The following is a 22,959-nucleotide window of genomic DNA, read 5'->3' as shown; positions in this document are numbered from 1 at the left end:
TGATTTAGTTTAGCCGAAGCAAAATTTTTCATAATTTTTTCAGGTTCTTGACATTCCCGCTGACGTTCTGTAGCTGATTTTGCAATCTTCTTCGGGTTAGGAGCATTTAAGCGAACTTTATAAGCTTTTTGCCTTTCACCACCGGATTTTGCAATGACAGTCAAAAATGATGTTTTATTTATTTTTTCACAATTTCAAAATGTTACGTTTTTGTTACCCAGAATGGCGAAAGAAAATCATTACTCTGAATTTTTCAAATCGGTACAGTAGAACTCGAGTTGTCACAAGATGAGGTGATGCCGTTTAGTCACTCCACCCTGTAGTGACTAACCGAATTGTGAGAATGAATGGGTCCAGAGGCGGATTTAACGGCGGGCGCACCGGGCGCGCGCCCTGGGCCCCGACTTCTGAAGGGCCCACGCAAAACCCCAACAAATTAGTTGAACATATTAGTTCAAAACTTTGTGATTATTATTATGCTATTATTAATTATATTATACATATATTATATTCAAATTTTATTGGAAATAAAACATTAATAGTACATAATATTTTTTATTTATTTAAAAAATTGGTTAACATGTATTTTTATTTTCCCTGTTTCTCTTTTTTTTAAGGGGCCCAATATTTTCTTCTGCGCCCGGGGCCTCAACCGACCTTAATCCGCTTCTGAATGGGTCCAGCATAAAATCGGCAAGGCAATTCAAATATCTAGGTATTATGCTTGATGAATCTTTGACTATCAACTCACATGTACATATCTGTCAGAAATTACTCCAAAGCAACGACAGCTGTAGAGATCAGCATATGATGTCTCTAATTGCCTGTGTGAAGGAGAGGGGCTTTCAAAGTTTTTTTCCCAATATAGATCGCAAAGATTTCGTGAAAGATAATATTCCCAATCTGTGCTGTAACTCTTGTTGCTGTTGCACGGTTTTAGGAGCACAGCAATCATATTGCTCCACATATACTATCTGTAAATTGCGAGTGTTCTGTGGTCGATTTGCTGAACGAAAACCCAAGTTTCCGGAAGCAAAACCATTCTACCGCCACCTGGGAGCAAACTAATTCAAATACGTTGTGTAAAAGGCCCATAAAAATTCCACACCTCTTCGACGGGATTCGAACTCATGTCTTTTCCACCCGGTGTGAGCATGATGGTGATTCTACCAACTGTGCTACCCATAACAGCGTAACTCTTCTTGTATATTCACTGAAAATTTTAGGTTTATGACTATATTCTTCTACTGTTGAGGGAATCAAGCATTTTGCAGTCATTGAGTACTTACATTTAAATGGGATGTCGCTGAAAGAAATTCGTGGATATATGCAGCACATTAGGAGAATCTTGTCTTTCATAAGCTGTGGTCAAAAACTGAGTTGAATTTAAGCGTTGACGAAACAGTGTTGAAGATGCATCCCACAGTGAGAGGCGTGTTACCGTGTACACAGCTGCAAATGTGCATGCTATTCATGACATGTGCATGCTATTAAGACCTGGTCATGCAAGACCTTGAAATATCATTCATTATAGCACATTAAGACAACATACGACATCTTCCATGAGCGAGTTCACGATATTGGAGTGAATGTTTTAGGAACGAAGGTTTCTTCGAGCTGGAGCCGTAAACCACTGAATGCAGATCAGACGCATAAAAGAGAGGTGTTGTCATGAGATTGTGCAGAATTTTGAACCAATGAAACTCAGTTTTCGGTGCGATATGTCACTATAGACGAAACAAGGGTGCACCACTTTCATCCTGAATCGTAACAATTAAAACAGTGAAAGCATCCCTCTTCCCCGACTCCTAAAAAGTGTCGAGTGCAGAATTCTGCTAGGAGAGTGGTGTTCACTGTCTTCTGGGATATAAAGGGAGCGATCATGGTTAATTTCCTGGAACGAGGTGCCACTGTGAATGCCGCGCATTATTCTAAACTAGTGAGTCGTCGTTACCGCAAGGAACTGAAGCTCAAGAGGCGAGGTAAATTGGCAAAAAAGCATCATCTTGCATCAAAACAACTCACCGGCGCACACAGCGTATGTGACTCTGGCAGCACTGCGTAACTGTGGATTCGGACCGTTACAGCATTCGCCCTACTCAGTAGATTTGGTACAAAGTGTTTTTTTTTTTATGTTTTATGGGCTTCCAGGTATGGACACCCTGGGAGCGAGATCGTGGCACCCACCGGTATTGACTACCTCCGGTGGGTGTGAGGTGTTAGTGCAAACAGCATAGACAGTGAAGTAGACTCTAGCCGGGCTTCACGTACGTAGGGATAGGCACCAGGTAGCAGATACTCAGGTGGTGCCTGCTCCCTGGTGACAGAGAGGCCTGTTTTTTTTTTTTTTCTGTATATAACATATTACACACACTTTACACTGCAGGCCCATTTGTATAGGTTCTACTTGAATACAGAATACACAGATGGAGATGAACGTTAGTCGGTGTGCCACCTTAAACAAATACATACATAATGAAAAAATACAAAGGATTATTCTGCGCGGTAGCACAGTGGTATCGTCACCATCCTCCCCACACCAGGTGTTAAAGACCCAGGTTCGAATCCCGTCGATAACGCGAGGTGGGCTTTTATCACTCCGTTATCCCACGCAGAGTTAGTCGGTCTCGGGCGTAGTAGTAAGGTCCCCCTCCAGAAACTGGGGATTTTTCGTCCAGCAAATAGGCAAATCAACCAGAGAACACATGCAATTTACAGACACAAATACGGTTTTATGTAATCCATTACGGGTAACTCTAATTTAATAATTTTTTACATCGGATTATCAGGGTGATAAACTACTTCACGCACCGTACAGTGACTGTTAAGTCGTCGGTTGGTTCCATTCTACAAGAAGTTACCAGGGGATGCCCACAAAGATCAGTTTTTGGACCGCTAATGTGGAACCTGGTTTTGGAGAACTGGTTGTGTAGGGACTTCAAGCATACAGGAATGGTGGTGTATGCTGATAATCTTGTCTAACAAATTGGACTGGACACTGTGATACAGTACCAAAGGAACTGGATGCAAAAAATAATTTTGATATACGAGGGTTTCCGAAAAGTAAGGTAACACATTTTTTCTCTCGATGATGTTTAATAATACGAAGTTGAAATTACATACCAAGAAATAAGTGAACATGCACTACTCCACAAAGTTTCCAGTTTTATTGATGCACTTGTCCCAACGATGGATCAGTTTATCAATACCAGTACTGAAGAAGTCCGTGCCCACACGCAGTAACCAACATCGCACCGCCTAATTAACTTCTTCATCTGTGGTGAAATGCTTTCCTGAAAGGTGTTCTTTTTTCAGAGGGACGAACAAATGGAGCTGTGAAGGCGCTAAGTCTGGGCTGTAGGGGATATGTGACAGAATTTCCCAACGATTAAGGCTCAACCACTCACGAATGGTGTGGACAGTGTGTGGAGTTGCGTTGTCCTGCAACAAATCATGCAGCTTTTTTGGAGTCCTGGTCGTTTGCATTGAATGTTGGCTTTCAGTTTTTCCAACGTTGCACAGTAAAGCTGTGCATTGATTGTTCCTCCCTTCCGCAAGAAATCCACCAACAGAACGCCTTGGCGATCGCAGGACAATGTGGCCATGCCTACCCGCCCGAAATCAATCTTCAATGTCAATACGGCCTGCTTTAAATTCATTGCACCAAAAACACACGTTGCTTCTTTGTCATCACCTTTTCGCCATCACAGCAACCAGTTCACGGTGAACGTTACTTGGTGAAGGCCCTTTTGATTTCAAAAAGAAAATAACTTCACGAACACCTGTTCGTGAAGTTATTTTCGCATGCGAGGTTACACTTCGCACGGTAGCCGCCATTTTGCAACTGTAATCTGCTGTGAGGCGACAGTACCGCAACACTCCACTGGCAGTCTTTTTGAACGTTATTAACGGGTCTATCTATCCACCGCGTTTCATCTCATTCCCTTTCACCATTATTAAGAAAAAAAATGTGTTACTTTACTTTTCGGGAACCCCTCGTAATATATTTTGATTTCAGAAAAGCTTTTGATACTGCTGCACATAGAGTGCTGTACAAATTGGAGGAGTGTGGCATTAAGGGCAAGTTGCTGCTACGGATAAAGGGATGGTTGAGTGGGATAAGACAGAGAGTTGTTATCAATGTTCACTTCTCTTCGTTGACTATTGTTATCAGTGGAGTAGTCCCCCAGGGTTCAGTGCTAGGTCCATTGTTGTTTATTGTTTTTTTTAATGATATTGATAAAGATATATCAGGCTTAATATCTAAGTCTGCAGATGATATGACGGGTTTTAGGGTGGTTAATAACAGTAATTACATTGTGGAATACTACACTCAGGAGAGTGGAAAACGAAAAAGACTTCTCAGGGGTAATTGTGCAGTCAGATAAGAAATTCTCTGAACAAGGAAGCAAGTCGCCAGGACAGCACATGGGTTTTTGTCATTGATATACAGTGTTTTTTCTAGCAGGGATAAGGAAGTGATAATTCCATTGTACAAAGAAATGGTCAGGCCATATCTTGAATACTGCTACAGGACTCATTTTAGGAAGGATGTGGAACTGCTGGAGCAGGTACGAGGGGGTGCTCTTACCAAGAAAGGCTTCAGTTCTGCAAACTGTAGCATTCGGAGACACTGCGAGGTGATGTGATTGGGGTGTTTAAGCCTTTGATTGACTTCAGAAAACTCATTGCTAATGGGATTCTTCCTCTTACTCAAACTATGCACATGAGGGGGCCATAAATTCATATTGAGGAAGGATGGTCATGGATAGATGTGTGGAAGTTTGCCTCTAGCCAATGGATGACTGATTGTTAAAACAAAGTTCCATCTGATGTTCTGGAAGTAGATTGCTTGAATAAATTCAAGGAAGAATTAGATTAACTTCTGAAGGGAATGGATAGGTTAAATGGGAAGTGTTTTTTTTTTTTTTTTTGCTGATTCTGTATAAGATTGCATTTTGCATCATTTGCCACTACTAATATTGATACTAATACTATTTCGCGCTGAATTTTTACATTTTTTTACGTTTTTCACTTTGAAAGACAGACAACATCTCAGAGAATTCTGGAAATCAGCAATGTTTAGATAGGGAAGGAGATTTCGAAGTGCACCTATTGATTTTCCCACCAAAGGAGGAATCTGTTTTGTAAACTTTCTTCGACCACATGAGAGAAGCAAGAAACTTCTCTCTCACTGACTGGTATGTGCTCTCCAGTCAGCACTTAAATGGAACATAAGAACTACATGAAGCTAAATTATTTTCTTCTTCAGAGCTGAATGTAACAAACAATTTCGACATAGTTTATCTGGATTTTGTCAAACCATTTGATTAAGTCCCTCATAAGAGGTGACTCTATAACCTGGAACGTGTTAGGATCACGGGGACAGGGTTCTTAGACGGATCACAGAGTAGCGATTAACCATTTCTCTTCAGAAGGCTAAGAGTTAAGAACAACTCTCTGCCTACTGCCTTGTGGCCACCCTGTGACCCATCAAAGAATCTTATCACATGGCTCTGTAATTTACAGAGCCATATGAATTAAGTTGTTGATGCGCTTTAATCCCTATAATAAGAGTCGTCAATAATGCGGTGAACTGGTATTTTCACATCGTGAGAAAGTTGGTTGGTCAAGGGCGACAGAAGCTGTACAGCAAGAGAAGGATTTTTTTACAAAACCTTACGCAGATTTCTAGGATATACAAAGGGCGGCAGAATAATCTTTCTGCCCGGGGCGTAGGAATATCTTAGTCCGGCTCTGACGACAACCATACCAGAATGACCAGGCCAGCAATCGTCTAGGTCGGGTTGTAGGTCGCCAGACTAGAGATCTCCATCCTTGGAGTCGATTGTGATATATCAGGTTCCAGTAGCTGGATGGTGTGAATACTTTGCTGGTGGGATACATTGCTGACAGTTACCCCAGGGATTGGGTTCTCCATCTGGAGACCTTACAGGATATGGCAAATGTTAGAATCCCCTCAGTGGAATGAATAGATGGACCACCTACCAAGTGGGTGACTTCCATTCTTGCTGACCCATTTTTTTTAGTAGAATATCTAATTGCTGACCTCTTAAGCAGGAGGGGTGAAATAGCAATGCTGGAGTCTCCAGTGTGAGATCTCTTTTACAGGGAGACCTAACGCATTCCTCCAGCATTGGATTTGCTTTCCTGTTGACTTCAATCAGAATACTCACCCCACCACCATCTTCCACAGCTGAGCTTCTGAGACCCTCCCCTCATGGAAGAAACATCGTCAACCCATTCCTTGGGGGAGAAGACAAACTATCAGTGATAACGTTCATGCTCTCCATCATGTTACTGCTTCAGAAGACCTGCTTGGAATCCTATCTAGTATCCCCATTTAGGCACTTTTACTCTCTCTCAGCAACTTCCCAGTCACCTGCCATCATGGATAGCACAGTTGGTATAATCACTGTCCTCTACACATCAGGTAGAAAAAACCTGAGTACGACTCCCATCAAGGATGCAAAGAATTTTTATGGCTCTTTTTTTCAGAACATGCCTTAGTTAGTTTATTGCAGGCGAGGGTAGCAAGGTTTTGTCTGGAAACTTGGTTTTTCGCTCAGCAAACAGAAAATAGACCACAGAACAAACGCAATTTTATAGACATATTATGTACTGTACCTTGCAATATGTCCTAAGTTGCTGAAGCGCCAACGACAACCCACCCCATCCTTCTCGATGGTACCACCACCCACCATAAGTTATCCAAGTTCCTACTCGCATAGGGGACATCTCTTTTTTGTCACTTCCTTTTTACTTTCGCCTTTGAATCTCCTCTTCTACTGTCTCTATTCTCCTCATTATCTCGTATAGGCTATGCTATAGCATTCAATGGCGGTCACGGGTACTCATGCTTAGTGCGAGACACAAGAAACGGTACCTTGATTGGGCACTTCGGCACCGACACTGAACCATTGACATGTGGAAATCGGTTTCCTTGCCTGATGAATCCCGTTCCCAACTATATCATGCTAATGGACATATCTGCATTTGGAGAAAGCAACATGAGACCTGGATACTCTATTCCAGCCTACCAAACACTGTATCCAGTGTTTGGCGGGCTGGAAGCAATGGTGTTATAGTTTGTGGACTGTTTTAGTGGCATGCCCTGGGTCACCATTAAGCAACGGCTTGATGGGAACGCCCACCTTTCTACTGTCGCAGACCAAGCATACCCATTCACGATGCCAGTGTATCCAGACAACTCGGCGTCTATTAACAAGATAACGCGCCATGTCTCGAAGTCTGACAGATTACTAACTGGTCTCAGGACCATGACAATGAATTCTCCGTCCTTCTGAAGCCATTCTCTCAATTGATCAAAACCCAATTGGACATTCGACACTATGATCATCCACCTGAAAATGTGCGAACATTACTGAAGAGATCGTGCAACGCATGAGTGCAGGACACCCTAAAACACCACTCGCAAATCCATACCAAGACGTGTGCGCGCTGAATTAAGGGCTAAAGGGCCCCCACGAGGTATTAGGTAGGTGTTGCTAATGAAAAGCCAACTGAGCATAAATCTCTGTTAATACACTATATGCCTTCCTAGATGAAGTCCTTTTCGTTCTGAACAATTTTTAACAAGGAGATGATTATATTCTTTATCTAATGCAACGATACAGCCGCATATTGAGTAACACATATAGGTCTCAAGAATCATTTGAGGAACGATGAGGATCTGTTGCAACGAATGCAAAGAAGAGCAATGAGACTAGTCAGAGACAAAAGAAACACTTGAGTTCTGTTATTTCCAGTGTCTGGAAACTCATCACCTTCGAGAATACCTCACTGAAGGCTTTAAATTGATTAAGTAAACTAAATGCTGATGGCATCCTTTTCTTTTTGAAGAGGGACAAAAATGCGGGTAACTTTTTTAGTTTTATTATTATTTTATTTTGTTATTTTTTTTTTTTTTTGCCGATGCTATTTAAACTTTCGGTTAGTCTTTACAATTAGTACCCCTTCCGATTGATCGTTGCGAGTAGCAGTGATGACATGCCTAGCCAGCTCGGAAAACGAGTTCCCAAATTGAGCCCCTGAGGTGTGAACTCGGAAAACGAGTTCCCACCTCAGGGGCTCAAATCTGGCGAGTATGGGCAGCACACCCAGGTTGGATATCATTATTCTTCTCTTTCTCTCAGGGTAACACGGGAATTTTTTTTTTTTTTTTTTTTTTTTTGGCTGGTGCAGCATAAGCCTCAGGCTTCCTTGCCCTTGCACCATGTGGCTAAGTAGTAATAATAAACAGCTGCAAGGGGAGAAGGGATAAACACCCTAACTAAGACTAACCATTGCGCGCAAGGCACGTCAATCATTGCTACTCGTAACGATCAATCGGAAGGGGTACTAGGTTGTAAAGACTCACCAAACTTTCTTCTTTACATTAATTGCCATTATTAATACCAACTCCCCTCTTCCTATTTTGTAAGTTACTCCTGAATCTGTCTTCCCAAGTTGCAAAAACTTACATTTAGAACGTTAAACTATTGTTGCCATTTTTCACACCATATATGCAGCCAATCCCCAGTCATTTACAAAGCATACAGCACGGTACTCTTTTGGTTGTTAATCACCCTTCTTTCCATGTCGTTATCATATTTTAAATAGGGCAGAAAGTCTGTCAAAAGCAACAAATGTTCTGTAGTTTCTTCGTCAAGTAGTGAAGTGCATGATTTCATGGACTGATGGTTTTTTATTCGCTGAAATGGCTAAACATAAAGTAATCTACAATCGACAACTTCCCTTCTCATGGAAAATCCTGAGTGGATCCAGTATTTTCTAAAGGGGTTTCTGAAGCGGTATTCCAGAGTATCATTAAGCTTTAATCATCATGCATCAGTTAAAAAATCCATATTATCAAAATAATAAGGGGGTGTAGCACTTCGTGAATGGGCCTCCACTTTAATTGATTAACCTTCTGTCCTGTTAGTACAAAATTTTACTTTTTACATTTTCCGCTGCAGTACTCTTTGATCAGACATTACTTGAAGTTCAGACCAAGGACTGTCGACACGTGAGAAGGATGATGCAATATAGAAAGAGTAGAGCATGAGTACATTTATATAAACATGTTATCTGAGATTTATAATGAAAATAATTTATATGGTACAAGCGTAATGCCACTGTTAATATCGATACATTACCATCAAACTTTTAATTCCTTAAATCTAATAATTTGTATATTGGTTTGACATAATTATAAAAAAATAATAATTGGCAATATGCACTCCCTATAACGTGCCCACATTACACGAGGAGGAGCCGATCACAGATGTCCTGTTTGGATTCCAAAAATTATAGTCGCCACGGACACAATGATGGAAGGCAATGAGGCACCTGTCTCAGATTTAACGTTCTGAAAAACGCATTTTTGGGATAAAGATCTCATTACCTAGGTATTAATTCATTTTTTACATAAGTTAAAGACATTTTAAAATCATAGTTCACGGATTGTAATAACGATTGAGACTAATTACCCACTCTTTACATCAGGATAAAATCATATCTTAAAGTGTTCACTTGCAACCTCTTCAATTTGCAAAGGAGCAACAGTCCGTTAAGAGTTGCTGTCTGGTATTAGAGACCAATAGCTTAATGGTAGTGTAAAAAGATGCTGGTAATTTGAATCAAGCTTTACTCTAAAGACTCATTAAAAGTCTAACAAATTATTCAATCCAGGACATGGTTTATATGGTTCAATGGTTTAATTCCATGGTAATCAGACTGATAATTAGAATAATTTTTAGTTAACCAACGTAAAACTCAGTCCATTAATGGTGGCGCCATGTTCTAACAGGGGCGTTACGAATGTTCGAGCCGCCCCTGGCTACATTCCTTATATGGGGTGGTCGTCAATTACAAAGCTTAAAGAATGTCGTGAGGATTACGTAAATAATTTCTGAGCAATGTATCACTTCATTTTTGTCTTCACTGCTATATATGCGGTCTAATTACTGGGTAGGTTAATAGTGAACTTATATTAGGCCCGTGCTGTACTTTTCTTTTATTGGGCAATTGCCATTTTTTGTTTGTTTATTTAATTATTTAGTTATTTTTCTGGTATTGCCCAATACCAGAGATAGAAATTTTTCGTAAGTATATATTTTTTGTTCTGAGAAATAAAATAAACGAACTCAGTTATTTATCAAGCATCTGTAAAGTTCTGTAATTTTTTTTTTTTTGTTGCAGATTATTTGGAAACACGTACATCAACCTTGAATGTGTTGCACTTTAACTGTGTGTACTCTGGTAGGAATGCTGAACTCCATTCCTCTGAACTCATAAAATTTATTTATGAACTTTTATAAACTTTTATATGATTTCGTAGATTGTTACATTTATTAGCAAACAAATTAAAGAGTGAAAATGGCAACACGGGAGTCTTTCAGAAAAACTTGTGGGGGGGGGGGGGGGGAGGAGACTTCTGATCGAATTCTGTGAATGTTTTTACTAAGCACATGTGATTATTTAAAGATAGGGTAATGGAAACTAATATATTTGTTAAATTTGGGTAGTAATTCTTTAAAAAAAAAATATCGATTTTCGGATAAACGACTGCTGATGTTATATAAAGAATAGTTTATGATACTTGGAAAAATAAATAAATGATATATTTACATCGTAAAAAGTTATTTCTATTTTTTTTTTTTCCAACAAAGAAAAAAATTACTGTACTTACAAATAAAAAAAACAAAACAAAACAGTTTCAATTACAATAAGTAACTTTGAAACAAAGATTAGGGCAGAGTTAAGAACGGCCACTTTCGAAACAAACGTTATACCTTTTTATAGCAGCACTAAAACTTTCAACTCAGTTTTCAGTTTTGTTTCAAAATAGTTATTTTGATTGCATTTTTGTTTTAGTACTCCTTAAAATCATTATACTCCATTATAAAATAAAACCATTATTGTACTTTTTTTTTAAGATTAAAATTTATTTTAATTATACTTTCTATACTTTTTGTAAAGTATAGAAAGTTATGATTGCAATAAATGAGTAGAGAAATGATGTGGAAGTTGGGGGGGGGGAGGATATGGCTAGTTTTTGTAAGTGGGAAGATCTAGAATTAATTTCTGGTCTGTAGAGAAATGAGTGCACCCCTTATAAAAATTTTCCTTAATAATGGTATTTTTAGTGTTTCATAATAAGTTAGATTTTCTTTGGAAATCATAATTAATATCTTTAGCTTGTCATAGAGCATATCAGCTTTTGAAACACATCAAGCCATGGTGATTTATTGCCCCAATCTCCCAATTTAAATGCTTGTGTGTGCCATTTTTTAATACTGGATATACTTGTAAAATGTCAAATCATAAAAGCAATAGCCTAAAAAACAAAACAATACAATCTGACTGGTTTTAACTTGGTACAGACTGCATCAGTTTTTTTTAGCATAATTGAGTGGAGCTTTCGAGCTTTTGTAACATGAGTGGGGGAGCTTTCAAGCCTTTGTGACACAATAAGAACTGCTTAGCTATGTGGATTGCAAATATAAATCTCCAAATATAAATGTCTATAGTATGGCTATTTTTGAATACCGGATAAACTTGCAAAATGTCAATTCATAAAAGCAATAGCTTAAAAAAAAGTACAATCTAAGTGGTTTTAACCTGCACAGAATACATCCACTTTTTTTTAACATGACTGAGGGGAACTTTCAAGCTTTTGTAACATGATAAGGGAAACTCTACAAGCATGATCTAATTGAAACATATGGAAACTCTACAGGTGTCATTACTTTGAGAGATCTTATGAGAGCACCTTTCCATGTAGCTATAAAACTAACTGCTACAGTGTCAAGCAGTAGTTACTTCCTCTTCACCCTGGCATATAGAGATGGTGAGCTTTGTGGAAGTGATGTCAAAACATACAAAAGGATATCATTTTCTTTACAATCGTGCCTTTTGAAACTTATTTACTGTGAGATCACCCCTCCCCAATGCATCAATAGAGATGGTGATATGGAAGGGGGGGCGCATACTGGCAATTGCTTTTGCTGGTAAAAGCAAAAGATAAAAATATTCTTTCCAATGTGGAAAGTTCACAAAGGCTTGCCAGCAATAAAGAAGTGCTATCATCTTTCCCAATTAGCATTGCTACAAGTGTGCATTTAGAAAGGGGGAACATGACAAGTATTTTCGTGTCTCATGGAGACGTGAAAACCTGCAGGGGTCATTTCTTTTGAGAGAAATAGACATGTGAACTCTCTTTTAAAGAACAGCAATCAAAGTCAACATCTGCAATATGTTACAGAGCAATTATTTCCCGCCTTCTCCTGATGAACATAAAAACGAGTCTCGAAACAAGTGCTCCTACCTAAGAACAGTCACCGACAATGACTACAGTGTTATGTACCAATCCTTTTCATCCCCCACCCTCATAGTAGAAGAGTTTCCAGGAAAATTTGTCAACATGTGCAAACATAGTTCATTTCAAAAAACTCCCTTTGTGTTTGACTTACTGTGAGATTGCCCCTGAAGTGTTAGCCGTGATCGGCTAATGAGAACTGCAGGCTATGACATAGCAAAAGTTTACTCATACCACAAACAATGAAAATATATTTATCTTGCCATGAAAATAAATTTATCTATTGCATTCAGTGATGAAAGCTAAAGATAAAAATAAGCATATTCTTTGCAAACAGTTGACATCATTTTGTTGCTATTTACCAACAATAAAATAATATACACTCTTCATTCCTACTTAGCTTCCCTACAAACCAAATGGAGGCAAAAGAGAGAGAGAGAGAGAGAGAGAGAGAGAGAGAGAGAGTGCATCTTGAAATATGAAACCAAGAAGAACTTGAAAATCAGCTGCCTCCTAGCTCTGACTGAATGTCAGTAGATTTCACTGCTGCCAATATAAAGTTTGAATCTCTGAATTTAGATTTTTCTAACAGACTGATACCAAGTTTTATCCAAGATAGATGGCAGAATTGAAGTATATATTTTAGTATATACTTCATGGAATCAAAAACAATTAATTTGGATATAGGAGTATATTTAAGAGAGTTATGCATTTCTCTATAGTCATACAGCTTTAGCATTTGCGACATTTTACAATGTGGAATTGTGCTGATAGGAGAAGAGCAAAATAAGATTTTGCAGAGCAGACAAAATGGCAGAACTCTAAAGTATGACTGGATGTGATGCAGGTGAATTTTGATGTACTTCACTATCATGGCTCAATCAGAAATATAAAATAGATTTTTGTTTTAGCCTCCAAACACACTTAAAGAATATATATATAGCATTTTGAAAGTGGGTCTTAAAAATAAGCCAAGTATCAAAATATATACCTAATTCCTTATGTGCTGGAACGTTTTGAACTACATTGTTGCCAATGACAGGAGAAAACTGAAATTGAAAAGATTTCCTAGATATTGAGATATGAGCTGACTTTTCAGAATTTAGAGCAAGAGTAAATGAAAGAAATTAGTTACAAATGTTATCTAAAACACTGATTTATAAAGACATTATTTGCGTTAGCTTCTTCCGTAGAATATGTGATAGACCAGATCTTTAAATCATTTTCATGGACAACAATTATGGGGAAGTTATTCTGAATTAATTTCTAAAAAAGAAAAAAGTAGAACAGATAGTGTTTACCCCCCCCCCCCCCCCGATATATTCCTGGTTTAAACCATATATACATACCAAATATATTTAAAATATATAAAAATTATGTGATCCATATCATTTTGGTTAACTAGATAGTATTCTAAACTGGTATGTTTTTGGTTTTTTAGGAGCATTAGCAACTAAGGCCATATTGCTCCGGGGATATGTGGTGGTCATTATCTGACCTTTCCGTAACCTCCGTATTTAGTGGTCACGGGCTCGAACCCTGGTCTAATCAAGAAGCGTGTGCTACGCATTGCTGCTCCTGCACACCTGGCTATCGAGGCACCTCTAAACTGGTATACACAGTATTCCAAATGTGGTGTGGTTAAAACCATATCGTATTCAGAATACTGTCCCAGTATGGAGATCTCATCTGAAAAAAAAAAAGACGTTGAGCTTCTTGAAGGAATCCAAAGACTGGCAACTTTGGACATGGTGAGACTGGAAAAAGGGCAACCATTACGATGCAAGACTCCAATTAACTGAGCTTCAGAACTTGGCAACCTGGCACCTTAAAGGGAACCTTATTGAGGTTTACAAGGCTCTGAGAGAGGTTAGTAAAATGAATGAAGGTGGAATTTTCATTATTATAAAGAATTCTAGAACTAGTACCATAAATTCAAATTTCAGTGGAAGAGGTTTAGACTAGATTGTCAGAAGTTTTATTTTATCCAGGGAGTTGTTTATTACATTCATTGAGGCTGACAGTTAATTCAAAGATCAACTGGATAGTTATCTACCTGAGGAGGGAAGTGCATAATTTGTATTTTCTTATCCACTGGCTGGTGCAACAAACACCTCTGGCTTCCTTGTGCTATGTGGCTAATACAAACCAAGGTCAAAATCATTTTCTCGGAGTCAAGGATAGGAGTCCTGTTAAATCTGTAGTTTTGAATAATGAGAAGAGGGCAAGAAAAGGAGTAGTTATTGTATAGGAAAAATACAAGTGCTTGGAAATTCATTGCATTGACTAAGATGGACTAAGTCCAACTGAACATTACTGTTAATTTGTAAAGTAGCAAGAAAACTAATAGAAAGTAGGGCATTGATTTGCAGCATACAAAGTTGCTGCTCTTGAACCTCCCTGGATTCTATTTTCACATCTGTATGATTATTTCTTTCATCAATGGAGAAAATGCTCCCTAGAAAACAACCTTCAGCAGCTACATAAAGCACTTATTTTGGAAAAAACTCAGAAAAATTGCATATCTCTACTGATGACTCCAAAACAGATGCAGCTGAGGGTGCTACTGCATTTTCTTCCACTTTTTCAGTAGCTGTGTTGCTTCTTGTAGAATTCAGAATCTATACTGCAGGATTATATGCAATAAAAGTGGTTCTAGATAACATACGAAATCACCATTTCAGCCAAGATCTGATACATACAGACTCCTTAAGTGCAATTACCATCATCCAGCCTATTCATTGTCCTTCTCATCCCTCTTGAAATATATCCAGTCTACATTATGTCGCTATTAAACATGCAACCAGATGATCATCTTTTGGATCCCAGGTCACGTTGTCATCCCAGAGAATGAGCACACAAATTGTGCTGCTAAATATCCTGACATTGGATCTTCCTGTCACCTGTTGAAAACCTTCTCCCACTCAATCATCCCTTTATCCATAGTAGTAACTTTCCTCTAATGCCAATTCAATATGTAGAGTAATCTTTTATATGGAACAATAGCAAATGCTTTTCTGAAATCTAAGTATATGATGTTAAAATTATTTTTTGCATCTAGGTACTCTGTTACTCTATCATAGTATGCAGTCAGATTAGTTAGACAAGATTGTGCCCTTAATGAATCCATACTGAAAATGCTATATAACTTTATTCCTGTCTAGATAGTTCTGCATTACTTCTATCAGTGGTAACTTCTTAGCTTGATTTCTATTAAAGAAAAAAATGTTCTTGTTTATATATTGTCACAAAAAGGCACTCCCTGCATCAATCCTAAACTACAATCTAAACCAGTGTGTTTCAATCGGTGGTACGTGAATAACAGATGGTTAAATTTTTTAAATGCATGAAAATAGAACCAGATATAAAGAAACTAATTGCTGTCAAACAAGCTGAAGTGTCACATTAAGTCAATTATTTTTGTTAAATATTTGTTCAGGTTCTCACGATTTATTGCATTAAATGCAATAAATCACCATGCTAATCAATTATTTTAGAGTTTATTTTGTATTTTTTGTTAAATATTTGTTAAATAGTTGTTTTGTTTAATATTTGTTATTTAGTTTGTTCAATTTTTGTATTAATAACAAAAATTAATTAATAACATAGTCTTATTATTCAAATATTCTTGCTTTTCCTCTTAATACAAATAGATATTTTAATGAGTGGTACTAAAATTTTTCAGTTTTGGTTTTGGTGCTACAAGCATTAAAAAAGGTTGAGAACTGGTGATCTAAACTTTACAAATTCCCAGAAGCAAGAAAATAAAAACTTTACTGCTCATCTTACTGACATCCCACAAGCAAACTGGAACACCACCCCAAAGGGTAGTGTTACCAAGGGATTCGTTCCAAATGTCTCGACCACATATCTGAAACCTCCTCTGTGGTTCTCTCTGGGACTCTACACAATGTATCTGATTACAGGATGTGGACTCACTAAATTCCAGGCTTGCTGAGCTAGGACTTATGGGGAATCTGTTGTGTTCCTTAAACTCCCTAAGGATTGGGAGCACGTCCTCTATTATTGCCATCAGTATCACCTACCTAGAAGCAAAATGCTTGTGGCACTATACTCTCTTCCTTAAGGAGAGGAATTCTTTGTCATGGACAAGCACCATTATACTCACTTCTCAATCTTCACACTAAGAGCAAATCTCCCTCCCCAAAGAATGTGATGTCTCAATTACAAACCTCCAACATTTTTGTAAGTCATATAGAGATGACACTTCCAGTCTGTATTCTTCTGGCATCCTACTGATGCGGGAATACTTTTAACTGTTGATACTGGCCCCCATTTGGGATCTGCTAGCACCCCTGTCTTTGAGGTGCAGGACCTTTGCTAATCTGCATAGGGTAGGATTCTACCTGCATACCTTGATGTGGGACAGGTGTGACACATTGCTGGCACTCTCATTTGAGGACACAAGACAACCAGGGTAGGATTCCACCTACATACTTTGTTATGGGACAAGGCTGACATCCATCCAGTGATGTCTGTTACCAAATTGTCACCCCCTCTGGGCTGAGTGAGTTTTTCAAACCTAGGCATATTCCAACTCTTCCTCCCTCCCTCTGCCAGAGGATGTCTTTCTATCTCATCCTCCTCTACTTCTTCTACTTTGACTCCCCTCTCTTGTCACACTTGGAATGCTGTTTTCAGTTATGGATATACATCGATGAGCCAAAACATTATAACCACCTACCTAATATGATGTTGGTCCTCCACATGCAGCCAAAACAGCTTGTACCCGGCGAGGCACAGATGCTACAAGATTTCTAAACGTGTCTTGTGGTATCTAGTACTAACATTTAACCAGCAGATCCTTTAACTCCTGTAAGGTCCGTGGTTGAGACGCTACAGATCAGATTTGCTGTTCCAACACAAACCACATATGCTCAATGGGATTGATATCTGGGGAATTTAGAGGCCAGGGCAATACCTGGAAGGCTTCCTCATGTTTCACGAACCAGTCTTGATCACTCCGGGCAGTGTGGCATGGCGCATTATCCTGCTGAAAGACAGCACTGCCAGAGGGGAAGACCGTTGCTATGAAAGGGTGTACCTGGTCAGCAATGATGTTTAGGTAGGTGATAGATGTCAGAGTGCCCGGCACATGATGACTGGACCCAGGATATCCCAGCAGAACATCGCCCAAAGCATTACACTGCTGCCACCAGCTTGTTTTCGTCCCAAGTGCATCCTGGTGCAATCCCTTCCCCGGGTAAACGAGGCACACGTACCCAGCCATCTACGTAGTGCAACAAGAAATGTGATTCATCGGACCAGACGACCTTATTCCAATCACTCAAGGTTCAGTTTTGATGCTCGTGTGCCCATTGTAGGTGCTGTTGCTGGTGAACCATGGTTAGCGTGGGCACTCGGAGTGGTCTGCAGCTATGCAGCCCCATTTTCAGCAGGGTTACATGTACTGTGTGTTGTGACACATTACTCCCGTCACCAGCATTCCAATTACCAGCAAGTTGCACCACAGTCGCCCTTCTGTTGCCACGTACCATCCAGGAGAGCCTTTTCTCAACTCGAGCGTCGATAAGCCATGGTTGTCCAACACCTCTCCAGTGGTTCGTGGGTTTTCCCTCCTCAGACCACTTTCGGTAGATACTAACCAAGGCTGATTGTGAGCATCCCACCAGCCGTGCCATTTCGGATATGCTCTGACCCAGTCGTCTGGCCATTGCAATTTGGCTTTTATCCATCTTGCTCAAGTCCGCTGCCTTTCCCATCTGAAGAACAAGAGTAACACTGATTAACGGAGCTCAGTATCTGGTGTTTTTTATACTGTGTCCCGACCCGCACACGTGCCCCAGTTAGTATTAGTAACGGCCGCATGGTGCAAGAAAGCCTATGGCTTATGCTGCACCAGCCAAAAAAAAAAAAAAAAATCCGAAACAAAACAATGATAAAAATAAATAAAATAAATAAAATAAATAACTTAATAATTAATAAATAAAAAAAAATAAAATAAAAAGGAAATTAAACCTATCATCCTATGCGCTTCCCTTACCCGAAAGTACTATCCAGATGACCTTTGAATTTCCCCAAACTGTCGGCCTCTACCACCCATGAAGGCAACTTATTCCAGTAATTTATAACTCGCTGGCTAAAATAAAACTTCCTGCAGTCCAATCTAAACATTTCCCCCCGTAACTTGAATTTATGTCCCCTAGTTCTAGCATCATTTATAATCTTGAAAATTTTGTCCTCATTCATTTTACTGATGCCTCTCAGAGCCTTAAACACCTCAATCAAATCTCCTCTAAGGTGTCTAGTTTCCAAACTCTGCAACCCACATATTCGAAGTCTTTCTTCATAAGGACGCCCTTTTGCCGATCTCACCAGGCGAGTTACCCTTCTTTGCACCCTTTCAAGAAGCTCGATGTCTTTCTTTAGGTGCGGTCTCCATACTTGAACACAGTATTCCAAGTGTGGTCTAACATAAGCCTTATATAATGGCATTATCACGTCCCTATCTCTACTTGCAAAAGTTCGATAGATCATCGATAGGACACCATGGGCCTTCCTTGCAACCTGTTTACAATGCTCAGAGAATTTCATGTCTGACCGTATCGTAACACCCAAGTCCCTTTCCTCCAGTACTGGGTTTAGTTGAACTCCACCAAGTGAATAAGTTTTTTTGGGATTACTGTTTCCCAGGTGTAATACCTTACACTTTGTTGGATTAAAGCACAGCTGCCATTTTTCTGACCATTCTTGAAGTCTATCTAGGTCTCTCTGAAGTTCACCTGCAGTTGCTTCGATTTGCATAACAAGTCTCTGGTCATCATGTTTTGGTTCATCAGTGTATCTAAAAAAAGACATCAAACTTTTTGAGGTATTCAAAGGCAGGCAGTCTGCTTAGTGAGATCTTCAAAACGACACCCATATGAGGGAAGACTTGGTAATCTGATTGAGGTTTGTAAGGCTCTGAGAAGGAATGGTAAAATTTTCGCTATTTTAAATGATCCTTGAACTAAGGACCATAAATTCAAATTATAGAGGAAGAGATATTGTATTGTAAGAAATTTCCCTTCAGCTAGCAAGTTGTTGATTACTGGAAAAAGTTATCTTTCTGGTTTGTTTAGGTTGGCAGTTTAGGGAAATTCAAAGATCAGCTGGATGGTCAACGATCAGAAACTACCTATGTGTTTCCTTGCCTCACACAAGTGGGGCAAGGAAACATATAGGTAGTTTCGTTTATTTTATTTTTTATATTATTATTTTTTTATTATTTTTTTTTTTGACTGGTGCAGCAAAAACTTAGGGCTTCCTTGCACTGCATCTAATCTCAATAAAACACTGTTATAGAATATTAACAGATTAGTACAACAAAATCTCCTCTCAAATCCATATTTTTAAAACATAAAAAAACTATATATATTTCTTATTCTATTGTTATATTGCTATGTTTCTTATTATCTATGTCCCTTGAAAGTTTTCACTCTGAAGCCCTCAATCAAAATTTGTCTGATAGTTTAAGGCAGCTATTGAAAATCCCAAAATCCAAAGGCTTTATCTTTTGTGATCACGCTAACATCTGGAATAAGCATTCGTAAGAAAGTGCGCTTGCATTAACTTGCTGCAATGCAATGAATAGTTTATTTTTTTAAGGGAGATTTCTCAAATTTGTTTATAGAAACAAGCAAGGACAAAACGTTCTTGAAGGGTGTTGTGATTGACCATACTTTAAGTTAAACAGTGGTTTTAAAGCACAAAAAAAAAAAAAAACCTCATGTAGAACTGCCATCCGAGTTCTTGTTTGTTTGTAAACTCTCCTTTTTTCTTCCCCCTTTTGGATCTGTCTAAAGGAGCACTTATGAATTCAAGTGATGTTACAATTTAACACAAAAATTCTCTTTTCTGTTTTTTTTCCCTCCCACACTGGTTTTAAACATTGCTTTGGCCATTTATTTATAATTCATGGTTGAACTTGAACAAAAGTGAGTTTATTGTACCAGAGAAGTTCATTCTTGAGAATGTAAACAATTGATACTACATTCTGAAGAATAATTTTAGGAGTAATGGTAAAGTTAATAATAGCTTAGTACTTTAACACCATTTTGATAGATATTTAAAAGTAATAATATGAATTTTTGATATAAAATAAATTAAAGTATTTCATTATTTTTATTGTTCATTTTTTGCAGGTAAAGATGGAGTATGGATAAAACAAAAGGACAAATTTGGAGAAAACAGAAATTATCCCATCTGGTATTCACACCATATGACTGTGTCACCATTTTGAAATGAAAAATATTCTTTTCAGAATGAAAAAGTATTTTTGATTTTTATATGTATATTATTTTCCATAATTTAAATATTCCTTACTTTTCGACAAAGTGAAGATCTTAAACCTTTTGGATGTGGAAAAGGTTTAAATTTATGTCATCTGCTACTTCAGTGAAAACTCTAGCACTTTTATCACTAAAAAAGCAAACAAATACTGTTTAGTTAGGTATTAATCATATATTCTTTATTTTAAATCAATCTGAAGAGGTTGAAAAGTACTATAGAAATTGCATAATGGAGAAGGAAATTAATTGTTCTAATGAAGAAGTTTCAGAATCTTGTGATGTGAAAATAGAATGTCCAGATATATATTTGAATGACAATCCTAATTCGTGTGCAACAGATGACAAAGTAATTATCAAGACCAAAGAATATACTGTCCCAGGAGATCATGGTGAAGACCATACGTACTGGAATTCATCATGTGATATGAAAATAACATATCCAGATATACGCTTGAATGAGAATCCTGATTCATGCACAACAGATAGCACAATATTTATTAAGACAGAAGTTAATACAGAAAAATCTACACAAGAAATGCACATTGAAGAAGACCATACATACTGGAACCCATCTTGTGATATGAAAATAGCATATCCAGATATGCACTTGAGTGAGAATTCAAGTACTATGCAAGAAGAAATGCATAGTGATGATGAAGACCACATGTACTGGAGCCCATCCTGTGATATGAAAATAGTATATCCAGATATACATTTGAATGAGAATCCTTATTCGTGTACAACAGGTGGAAAAGTATTTTTCAAGCCAGCAGACTGCAGCGTACAATGTGGAGTACCTGGGAATGAAGGCCATCAATATTGGAATCCTCTTTCAGAATTGGAAACACTTATTACACAAAAGAGAGTTCAAAAGGTATACATGTGTGAAGTATGTGGTAAAACATTGTCATGTGCAAGGAATCTGAGGAGACACAGAAGTGTTCATGCTGATGAAAAGCCTTTTGTATGTGATACATGTGGTAAATCATTTGCACGTACAGAATATCTGACTACACATAAAAGAGTGCATAGTGTTGAGAAAGCACCCACATGTGACAGAACACTTTCAGAATTAAAAAGTAACACTGCACGTAGTAAACTTAATACTGGTGAAAAACGTTTTGTATGTGAAATATGCGGCAAAACATTATCATCTTCAAGAAAACTTAAGAGGCATAATATTGTTCACACTAATGAAAGACCTTACATGTGCGAGGTATGTGGGAAGTCATTTTCAAGGTCTGAATATCTTACCGAGCACAGAAGATTACACAGCAATGAGAGACCTTATAAATGTGAAATTTGCGGTAAAGCATTTTCTTGTTCAAAAAACCTTAATAGGCATAGAAGAACTCATAGTAAGGAAAAACCGTTTATGTGTGAAACTTGTGGTAAAGCCTTTTCATGTTCCAGAAAACTTACTAGGCATAAAAGCATTCATACCAATGAGAAAATGTTTGAATGCAAGACTTGTGGAGAGTCATTTTCTAGAATAAATCTTACTATACACAAGAAAGTGCATCTTAATGAAAAGACTTTTATTACATGTGAAATATGTGGTAAGACATTTTCCTCACCAAGAAATCTTGTCAGACATCACAAAATTCACACGAATGAGAAATCTTTCATGTGTGAAACCTGTGGGGAGTCATTTTTACGAAGAGAATATCTTACAGAACATAGAAGCAAGCATACAAATGAGAGACCTTTTGCTTGTGAAATATGTGGCAGAGCATTTGCATGTTCACGAAAACTGACTAGACATAAAAGGATTCATACCAATGAGAAGCCTTTTTCATGTGATATATGTGGAAAATCATTTTCACGAAGAGATAATCTCAACACCCATAAGAGAGTACATTTTAAAGGTCCAGGATCTTTCGTCCAGAAAGGCACACTCTTTTGAGAAGTATTTTTGTAAGTGGCCTATGCAATGATAGTTAGATTTTTGTCAATTTTGGTTTCTGTTTAGAGATAATTCTGTTACAGTTTAGACAGACTGTGCCATTATTGTAGTGTGTGTCAGCCTGTTTGTAACTGTAGATTAATACTGCAAAAAGTATATTTTGGAAAGAAATCATTTAGCCCTTTCTGAAACTGTGACAGACATTCATAAATTATGTCATAGTAAAGTGCCTTCCTTTAGATGGAAACATTTGACATTCTTTTAGATATATAAACTGTGGTTTAGTATTTATAAATCTAATTATTAAAAAAACACATGAGAATATGCTTGAAACACACCGAGAATTTTTATTGTGCCATTCTATGTCCATCTTAGTAGTTAATTACGAAATTTTCTTT

The 22,959-nt window shown here is 38.0% G+C and overlaps 1 protein-coding gene across 1 annotated transcript; it reads left to right on the top strand.

Annotated features, from left to right (window-relative positions):
- The first annotated feature begins 20,884 nt into the window (after window positions 1-20,884).
- Window positions 20,885-22,561, top strand: LOC150075679 (uncharacterized). Its single transcript, XM_090388617.1, has one exon. It carries the CDS (start codon window positions 20,885-20,887, stop codon window positions 22,559-22,561), a length of 1,677 nt encoding a protein of 558 aa, XP_090244743.1.
- Window positions 22,562-22,959: the final 398 nt, after the last annotated feature.

The sequence above is a fragment of the Mastigoproctus giganteus genome, chromosome 14 (genome assembly GCF_048544385.1).
Source record: "Mastigoproctus giganteus isolate SK-2022 chromosome 14, ASM4854438v1, whole genome shotgun sequence".
NCBI classification, from domain to species: domain Eukaryota; kingdom Metazoa; phylum Arthropoda; class Arachnida; order Uropygi; family Thelyphonidae; genus Mastigoproctus; species Mastigoproctus giganteus.
The sequence above is the reverse complement of the archived record's forward strand: the minus strand, read 5'-3'. Positions and strand labels throughout refer to the sequence as shown.